This window comes from Pagrus pagrus (genome assembly GCF_965226575.1).
Source record: "Pagrus pagrus genome assembly, chromosome: 17".
Lineage (NCBI taxonomy): Eukaryota > Metazoa > Chordata > Actinopteri > Spariformes > Sparidae > Pagrus > Pagrus pagrus.
The window spans coordinates 591,997-602,500 of NC_140201.1; the positions used below are offsets into that span (position 1 = coordinate 591,997).

Below are 10,504 nucleotides of genomic sequence, written 5' to 3' on the forward strand. Positions count from 1 at the left end.
CGTACTGACGCAGGCGCAGTGTACGTGACGTGATGACGTCACAGACCCGGAAGGAAGCCCGTGTTGTTGTCGCAGCAGCTCAGCGGATCTTCCTCCTCAGCGGACTCGGATCCTCACAGCTGCTGCGGGTTATTAGCTGCCTGCTGCTGCTGCTGTTGTGTTGTTGTGTTGTTGTTGTTGTTGTTGTTGTTGTTGTTGTTTACTCTGCGTCGCCATCATGAACGTGACGCTCGCGGTGAAGCAGTACATCTCCAAGATGATCGAGAACAGCGGGCCCGGGATGAAGGTTCTGCTCATGGACAAGGAGACGGTGAGAGACCGACCGGCACTGACTGCTTAGTTACTGTCGGTAACTAGTTACTGAGGGCAACTAGTTACTGTCTGGTAGTTACTACCTGAAGTTCTGGCCTCAGACTGGAGTTTCATGGACTGAACCAGCTTCAAGTCATTAAATCTTCCATCTTTGTTCGTTTACTTAAAAACTTTAACTGTCTGAAACACTGGACCTGGTTCTGATTATTAATCAGCTGATGACATCAGATAATGATCCGTGTGTGTGTGTGTGTGTGTGTGTGTGTGTGTGTGTGTGCAGACCAGTATAGTGAGCGTGGTCTACACTCAGTCAGAGATCCTGCAGAAGGAGGTTTACCTGTTTGAGCGCATCGACTCTCAGAGCAGAGACAACATGAAGCACCTGAAGGCCATCTGCTTCCTGCGACCCACCAAGGTACAGAACCGGCCCGCTCACTCACTGATCGTCATGAGAATGATGTGACTGAAGATGTTTGTCTGTTTCTGCAGGAGAACGTGGAGCATCTGATCCAGGAGCTGAGGAGACCCAAGTACAGCGTCTACTTCATCTGTAAGACACTGTGGCAGACTGACGTGTGAACAGAACCAGTCAGAACAGAAACCAGTCAGAGCAGAACCAGTCAGAGCAGAACCAGTCAGTCAGTTTGGCTGCTGGTTTGACGCTCGTCCACACACACTGATCTGATGTCCGTCCAGAATAAACTTGCATTGATCCGCTTCAGATCAGAGGTTCTGTTCAGAACCTGAGAATCTTCATGTTTTTAACTTCTCCTCAGTGTCACAGAGATCCAGTGACGGCTGCTAACAGGAAGTGCTAACGGCTAATTCTGCACACTGTTAATGGCTCTATGTGACTGAATGTGATGATGATGTCATCATCCATGAGAGCTTTTTAAATATTATATTAGTGTTCAATCATCTTCTGACTGCAGTGTGTGTGTGTGTGTGTGTGTGTGTGTGTCAGACTTCAGTAATGTGATCAGTAAGAGTGAGATCAAAGCTCTGGCTGAGGCTGATGAACAGGAAGTGGTGGCTGAAGTTCAGGTGAGTCTCAGGTGTGATCTGCCTGAAACACACACACACACACACACACACACTGTCTGATTATCAGTCAGTTCAACTGTTTGTTCAGACGACACAGTTATTAATTGGATATCAATCAATCAAGCATTGATCCCGTATAGATGTCAAACATTCAAACATTTTCTTTGTTAAATGGAAACAGTTTGTTTTTTGTTAATAAAGTTGGAAGGTTTTGAATCAGTTTGATGGACATTTGTCAACAAACGCTTCAATTAGTAAGAAACTAGTTTGTGTTTTAATTAACAGTAAAATAAAGTTTGATTCATCAGTTAAACATTCAGACAAAGACATGAAGTTAAACACGTGGAACACATGGAACATGTGGAACCTGTGGAACACGTGGAACACGTGGAACATGTGGAACACGTGGAACACATGGAACATGTGGAACCTGTGGAACACGTGGAACATGTGGAACACGTTGACCTGCTCTCTGTTCGTGTCTCTGCAGGAGTTTTATGGCGACTTCATCGCTGTGAATCCTCACCTGTTCTCTCTCAACCTGCACGGAGTCGCCAGGGTGAGAAAACACACAGCAGGTTAACAAGAAGTACTGGACCAGTTGAGTCTGGACCAGTTGAGGTTGGACCAGTTGAGGTTGGACCAGTTGAGGTTGGACCCGTTGAGGTTGGACCAGTTGAGGTTGCACCAGTTGAGGTTGGACCAGTTGAGTCTGGACCAGTTGAGGTTGGACCAGTTGAGTCTGGACCAGTTGAGGTTGGACCCGTTGAGTCTGGACTGTCTGAATCCACTGAGCATGTTTGTCTCAGTTGTTTCCTACCACAGATGGTGTTGAGTAATTAAAGGGATAGTTCACCCCAAAATTAAAAACACATATGTCTCCTCTTACCATGCGATATTATGGATCTAGATAGTTCTAGTGTGAGTTCTGAGCTACTCAACAGCGATGACCCGGTGACTGAAGATAACCCACAGAGCTCATTGTGAGCAGTTTCATGTAGGAACTATTTTCTGTCCACGCAGAAGGAAGCGTGCGTCTGCTGAGCTGTGACCTCCAACCTCAAGCTGATGGTAGACGCTCACTTCCTTCTGCGCTGTGATACGGACAGAAAGTAGTTCCTTCATGATGATGATGATAATGAGGATGATGATGATGATGAGGATGATGATGAGGATGAGGATGATGATGAGAATGAGGATGAGGATGATGGTGAGCATGATGATGATGATGATGATAATGAGGATGATGAGGATGAGGATGGTGAGCATGATGATGATGATAATGAGGATGAGGATGAGGATGATGATGAGGATGAGAATGAGGATGATGATGAGGATGGTGAGCATGATGATGATGATGATAATGATAATGAGGATGATGATGGTGAGCATGATGATGATGATGATAATGAGGATGAGGATGATGATGAGGATGGTCAGCATGATGATGATGATGATGATGATGATGAGGATGGTGAGCATGATGATGATGATGATAATGAGGATGAGGATGATGATGAGGATGATGAGGATGATGATGAGGATGAGGATGATGATGAGGATGGTGAGCATGATGATGATGATGATGATGATGATAATGAGGATGATGAGGATGAGGATGATGAGGATGAGGATGATGATGATGATGATGATGATGATGATGATGATGGTGAGCATGATGAGGATGATGATGATGGTGAGCATGATGAGGATGATGATGAGGATGATGATGAGAATGAGGATGAGGATGATGATGAGGATGGTGAGCATGATGATGATGATGATGATGATAATGAGGATGATGAGGATGAGGATGATGAGGATGAGGATGATGATGATGATGATGATGATAATGAGGATGAGGATGATGAGGATGAGGATGATGATGAGGATGATGATGATGATGAGGATGATGATGAGCATGATGAGGATGAGGATGATGATGATGATGATGAGCATGATGAGGATGATGATGATGATGATGATGATGATGATGATGAGGGTGGAGGTGTGACGGCCGTGTGTGTTTCAGGGGCGGAGCTGGGAGTCCTCCATGTTGTCTCGCTGCACTCAGGGTCTGACTTCCGTCCTGCTCGCTCTCAAGAAGTGTCCGATGATCCGTTACCAGCTGTCCTCTGATATGTCCAAACGCCTCGGCGAGAGCGTCAAGGTTTCCATGGCGACACACTCATCATACGTGACCTGACCTCACGGCTGCGTTAACGTTCGCCTCTAACACGTTTATTGTCTCTGTCAGCAAATCATCACGAAGGAGTACGAGCTGTTCGACTTCAGGAAGACTGAAGTTCCTCCTCTGCTGCTGATCCTCGACCGCAGCGACGACGCCATCACGCCGCTGCTCAACCAGGTGACCAATCACAGCGCTCCACAGCGTGACATCATCAGGTTTTAGACTGTTAATAAGGAGATAAGACTTCTGTAAATGCAGCGAGCATGAATCGCTACAGTCAAGACTTTATATTTATATTTTTATATTATGAAATGAACATTAATGAGAATATTTAATGAGATATCTGTGACGGCACTGAGGCTCGTGTGTGTGTCCTGTAGTGGACGTACCAGGCGATGGTCCACGAGCTGCTCGGTCTCAACAACAACAGGATCGACCTGTCGAGAGTGCCGGGGATCAGTAAAGACCTGAGGGAGGTGGTTCTGTCTGCAGAGAACGACGAGTTCTACGCCAACGTGAGTCTCAACAGGACGTCGTGTCTTCTGACGGACGGAGTCACAATCTCACTCTCAATTTAGAATCAATCAACATTATCTATATTTCACTCCACTCCGCCGACTTGTGTCCAAAGAAAGAAAAAACCCTTCAAAGACGACACAGCTAGCTTAGCGTTAGCCTGCAGCTAGCTTAGCGTTAGCCTGCAGTGTCAGTGTGTGATGAAGACGATCAGCTGCAGAGGAAACTCTGACATGTTGGTTTATTTTCTCCTTCAGAGATCCTGTATTGATCTGTTTGTGGAGAGGGCTCACTCTGGACAGATTAGAGAAACTGAACTTTTCTCTTTTGTTGTTTGTTGTTGAACTGTGGTGAAGATCATCTGAAGTCAGTGCTGAGAGTCTGATCAACTTGTGACCTTTAAAGAAAAAATAGGATGAAACAATTCATTTAAACCTTCACTGATTTTTACAAACACGTTGATATTTACAAAAAGCTTCTGTCACATTTGAGGCACAGAAAGGTTCAAAGTTAATATTTTCTCTTTGTGTGTGTGTGTGTGTGTGTGTGTGTGTGTGTGTGTGTGTGTGTGTGTGTGTGTGTGTGTGTGCGTGCGTGCGTGCGTGCGTGCGTGCGTGCGTGCGTGCGTGCGTGTGCGTGCGTGCGTGCCTGTGTGTGTGTGTGTGTGTGTGCGTGTGTGTGTGTGTCAGAACTTGTACCTGAACTTTGGGGAAATCGGCACCAACATTAAAAACCTGATGGAAGATTTCCAGAAGAAAAGACCAAAAGGACAACAGAAGCTGGAGTCCATCTCTGACATGAAGGTCAGACAGACAGAGAGGTTGCTGGTTGTAATCCAGATGTTTTCCTGTTCTCCGTGTCCTAACTGTGTCTGTGTGTCTCTGTCGTCCGTCCGCCTGCAGGCGTTCGTGGATAACTACCCTCAGTTTAAGAAGATGTCGGGCACCGTGTCCAAACATGTGACGGTGGTGGGCGAGTTGTCTCGGCTGGTGTCGGAGCGTCAGCTGATGGAGGTGTCGGAGCTGGAGCAGGAGCTGGCCTGTCAGAACGACCACTCCAACGCCCAGCAGGTAAACACGGTGCTGCCCCTGCAGGCGGACGGCTGTAACTACAGGCTGGACCGCAAACTGTAACAAAGGGAATCTAAAGTTTGATGTGATAAAGAATTAACTGAACAGAAGTTTGTTCTGATGCTTAAACGTTCAGACTGAATCCATGTCGAGGATCATGCGTCTGCGTCTCACCGTCTCTGTACTTCCTGTTTCAGAGCGTCCGCCGGCTGCTGCAGAATCCTCGTCTGTCGGAGCTCGACGCCGTCCGTCTCGTCATGCTGTACGCTCTGAGGTACGAGCGCCACAGCAGCAGCATCCTGCCAGCTCTGATGGACGAGCTGAGCCGGAGGGGAGTGTCCGAACGCCACCGCAGGGTAATGATGTCATCACAAACACTCAGCTCTGATTGGACAATCACAGCTCATTTCTGATTGAACCAGAGACGCAGGCTCAGACTGTGTGTGTGTTTTCAGATGGTGAAGTCAGTGGTGGAGTACGGAGGGAAGAGAGTCAGAGGAAGTGACCTCATCACGCCAACAGATGCTGTCGCCATCACCAAACAGTTCTTCAAAGGCCTCTCGGTACACACACACACACAATCACCACGGCAACCACTGAAATTAACCTGACAGCTGCTTTATTCTTCGTCTTCACACCTGCAGACACTCAATAAAGTTGATTAATATTATTATTTGTGTTCAGGGTGTGGAGAACGTGTACGCTCAGCACCAGCCTCTCCTCCACGACACTCTGGATCAACTGATTAAAGGTCGACTGAAGGACAGTCAGTTCCCGTACCTGGGGGCCAGCAGCCTCAGAGACAGGTAACACTCCAGACTCCCTTAACAAATGTAGTGATTTAAGAGTTGTTGAGTTAAAACAAACTCTCTAACGTAGTGAAACTCTGTCTCTGACAGACTCTGAATCATTGTCTCCTTCTTGTAAATTCAGCATTAAATGAAAACAGTCAGTTGTTTGTTTCCTTGTAGAAAGTGTCAGTTTGTGGCAGCATGGCTGTACCAGCCTGTCTGCTTCTGTGTCTAAAGTGCTAAAGTCTTACCTGCCAACATTTAGCAGCTGTTTGAACACTGTTTACACTGATTTCACCATTTACACTCAATTTATGAAAGAAGAAACATGTTATTGATCTAAACATGTCACATTTTACAAACACAGTAACCAGTATAGGCGACTTCTTTGTCCCCAGACTCCCTTAACAAATGTGTCAGTTTAGTGAGTTGTTGAGTTGGAGACACTTTATAAACTGTGTGAAACTCTGTCTCTGACTGATTCTGACTTATTTGTTCCTTTTTGTAAATTCAGCAAATGTTCTGCATGAACTTCTTTCTGTCTTTGAGTGAAAACATGGTGTGTGTGTTTCTCAGGCCGCAGGACATCATCGTGTTCATGATCGGTGGAGCCACGTATGAAGAAGCTCTGACTGTCTACAACCTGAACCGCAGCACACCTGGAGTCCGCATCGTCCTGGGAGGGAGCAGCATCCACAACACCAAGAGGTGACACACACACACACACACACACACACACACACACACACACACACACACACTTCATGTGGTTCGTGTGTAAAAATATTACTTTATAAAGTAACTACAGCTATCAGACAAATGTAATGGAGTAAATAGTTTGGTGTTTTTACCATGTTTTCTCCTTCTCTCAGTTTCCTGGAGGAAGTGATGTCAGCGACGGGTCACAGCGGCGACAGAGCACAAGGAGGAAGTGGTCGCCATGGAAACAGACGCTGAAGAGCTCGTCGGAGACAAAAAACAACATTCCCTCTGTGTGTCTGAGGTGGCGGCCATGTTCGTTTGTGTGTTTATTCTAGTGAATGTCCTTCAGTCAGCGACTGTTGATGAGGCGTAATGTTCCTTTAATGTGTCTGAATGTGAATGTTTAAGTTAAAATAAAACAAATAAAGACGTCTGGTTCGTCTGCTGCTTGTTTCATTTCAATATTAAGTAAATGTTTCTGTCTCCAGACGACTCAAACTGTCGTGATGAACTGGAAGGTTACATCGTGTGGTTATTACATCGTGTTGTTATTACAGCATGTTATTACATCGTGTTATTACATCGTGTGGTTATTACATCGTGTGGTTATTACATCGTGTTGTTATTACATCATATTAACACGTGCATATAAATATTCACTATCAAGTAAAGTTGAATGTTTGTGATAATAATGTGTTTTTATTACTGAGACAGACTGTAAACAACAGTGTTTTAATGAACACGTGTCATAAATGATCCTCAGAGTTTCTTTGTTCAGAACAAAGTTCAGTCCAGTGAAGCAGAACACAGTCAGCACCGCGACGACGAGCTCAGAGGAAACTAACAGGAGCTGAATACATCTTCAGTACATGAATAAATATTAAATAACGTCGACTTTACATCTAATAATCTCATAAAAACTTTATATTTTTGGTTACAGAGCTTCACTATGCTCCAGCAGACAGTCAGGCCACGCCCACTCCGATGACGTCAGATCAATCCTGATCATCGTTCAGTGTTATAGCAACAATTAAAGTCCCACTGCACCTGAACGCACCATCTTTTACAGTGTTGATCATCATGTGATCGATACTCTTTGTTCGAGCTGTGTGTGTGTGTGTGTGTGTGTGTGTGTGTGTGTGTGTGTCACTAGGTGGCGCTGTCGGGCTCCATTTACCGGAATGTAGGCTACTGTGCGTGTGAGAGCGCGTGCACGTGTGTGTGTTGAGAGAGAGAGAGAGAGCATCTGCCTCCACACACACACACACACACGGGGAGGATGCTGCCGCGGTTCAGACAACAGACGCGGAGCTGAAGAAGAAGAAGAAGAACCGGACGGACTGACGGGCTCCGACACCAGGACCCAGCCGACACAGAACCACCGGGGCCGGGCCGAACCTCCTCCCCGTCGGTGTGATTGTCCTGTGAGCGGACCGGAGCGGAGGGAGGATGAAGAAGAGCCACCCGGGCAGACGGGTAGGACCGAACCTCTGTTGCTATGATGATGATTAAAATGTCTCATCTTCATCTTCATGTGTTACTGAGTCAGCACCGACCTGAGAGCAGTTCCTCCTCACCGCTGCGTAATGTCCCTTTAATGAGGATCATTACTCTGTGTTCATGTCACGTCAGTGTGTTCTGTGTTATGTTTATGTGTTTATATATGTTTATATATGTTTATATGTGTTAGTATGTGTTTATATATGTTTATATGTGTTTATATGTGTAAGTATGTGTTTATATATGTTTATATGTGTTTATATGTGTTAGTATGTGTTTATATGTGTTAGTATGTGTTTATATGTGTTAGTATGTGTTTATATGTGTTTATATGTGTTTATATATGTTTATATGTGTTAGTATGTGTTAGTATGTGTTTATATGTGTTAGTATGTGTTAGTATGTGTTTATATGTGCTAGTATGTGTTTATATGTGTTAGTATGTGTTTATATGTGCTAGTATGTGTTTATATGTGTTTATATATGTTTATATGTGTTAGTATGTGTTTATATATGTTTATATGTGTTTATATGTGTTAGTATGTGTTTATATATGTTTATATGTGTTTATATGTGTTAGTATGTGTTTATATATGTTTATATGTGTTTATATGTGTTAGTATGTGTTTATATGTGTTTATATATGTTTATATGTGTTTATATGTGTTAGTATGTGTTTATATGTGTTTATATATGTTTATATGTGTTTATATATGTTTATATGTGTTTATATGTGTTTATAAATGTTTATATGTGTTTATATGTGTTTATATATGTTTATATGTGTTTATATATGTTTATATGTGTTTATATGTGTTTATATATGTTTATATGTGTTTATATATGTTAGTATATGTTTATATGTGTTAGTATGTGTTAGTATGTGTTTATATATGTTTATATATGTTTATATGTGTTAGTATGTGTTTATATATGTTTATATATGTTTATATGTGTTTATATGTGTTTATATATGTTTATATGTCTTTCTATATGATGTTCAGGTGTTTCATATGAGATTACTTTATTTCTAATTTAATATTTAATCAAATGAAACAGGAAACGTGTCTAAAGAGGCTCAGAGATGATGACGATGATTATTATTATTATTTTTATTATTATTATTATTATTATTATTATTATTACAGTTTGGATTCAGAAGAAATATAAATGTTTAGATTGTAATGAACCAATACCTCACAGTACAAGTAAAAGTCCGGTCCCACAGGCTCGGGGAGTAACTGAGTACATGTAACAGGATTACATTATCAGGATCAGGGATGTTAATGATTAATGATTAATAACCGTTAAGAATTTAATTATTTAAAATGTGTTAACTGACAATCAGAAGCACAAATACACTAAAAACATGTTTCACAATAAAACTTGTTTTTCAAATAACAGAATTCTTCTGTGAGAAAGTAATTTCACACAAACTTTATTATTATTACATTATCACATTTATTCCTTTAGTCTGCTCAGTGTAGTTGAACTGCGGCGGACGGATGCTCCGTCATTAAAATCATTATATTTAAATTAAAATGTAACAACTTTCTGTTTATTATCTGTTCTTTAAAATAATGTTCAACATATTTCATGTTATTAATCAATAATCGATCGTTAAGGCTGACTGTCAGTTAAAGAAATGACTTAACATTTGCATCTGTCCTCAGGATCCAACAAAAGGTAACTGATTCTAGTAAAGTTACAGTGAAGATGTAATCAGATTACAGATACATTCAGTTAACAGGATTACAATTAAAGAGTCTGTAACGACGTCGTTAACGAGACATTAAGATTAATTTTCTTTAAAGTCCAAAAGTAACAGAAAGTAATCAAGTTACATTACTTAAAGATTGTGATACTTGGATTACGTTACTTTGTAAAAAGTAATCAGTAACTGTATCAGGATACATTAAAGTGTGAAGATAATCAGAGTCGAGCTCGGTGGAGTTTTAACAAGCTGAAACGTCGTCGAGCTTTAAACTGAGAACTGAAGAGGTCCGAGTGCTGAGCCGAGCGGTACTCCACCTTATTGATATGAGATCAATACACTGATAGTTTGCTCACTGTCACCGCACTGATCAACAAAGTGACACCTTCACCACGTCGGTTCAGTCCGACGTCAACATGACGACAAATATATGATCAATATATTCAACCAGCTGCACTTTGTATGAATCTGTAGAGTAACTAAAGCTGTCAGATAAAAGTAATGGAGTAAAGAGTACAATATTTAGTAAGGCACTAATTCATGTAAAGTAAAAGTGCCTCAAACTAATACTTGTACTTTCACAGCTGTTTTAATAAGTAAATAATATAAAATATAACATGAGTACTTTTACTGTAGATACTTTAAGTAATCCTACCTTCACAAG

General features: G+C 42.1%; 2 protein-coding genes across 3 annotated transcripts in view; both read left to right on the forward strand.

Annotated features, from left to right (window-relative positions):
• The first annotated feature begins 41 nt into the window (after positions 1-41).
• vps45 (vacuolar protein sorting 45 homolog) lies at positions 42-7,059 on the forward strand. The gene is made up of 15 exons (XM_084378540.1): positions 42-310; positions 593-727; positions 802-862; positions 1,277-1,356; positions 1,847-1,915; positions 3,389-3,526; positions 3,614-3,724; positions 3,928-4,062; positions 4,753-4,866; positions 4,966-5,133; positions 5,331-5,489; positions 5,589-5,696; positions 5,818-5,939; positions 6,501-6,632; positions 6,797-7,059. The coding sequence occupies exons 1-15, from the start codon at positions 218-220 to the stop codon at positions 6,879-6,881; spliced, it is 1,710 nt and encodes a 569-aa protein (XP_084234666.1). The 5' UTR covers positions 42-217; the 3' UTR covers positions 6,882-7,059.
• An 826-nt stretch (positions 7,060-7,885) lies between these two features.
• Positions 7,886-10,504, forward strand: part of plekho1a (pleckstrin homology domain containing, family O member 1a) — an 18,447-nt gene continuing 15,828 nt past the window's right edge. For both annotated transcript variants that reach the window (XM_084379848.1, XM_084379849.1), the window contains exon 1: positions 7,886-8,102. In XM_084379848.1, coding sequence (XP_084235974.1) covers positions 8,076-8,102 — 27 coding nt within the window. In that variant the 5' untranslated portion in view covers positions 7,886-8,075. The remainder of the gene's footprint in view (positions 8,103-10,504) is intronic.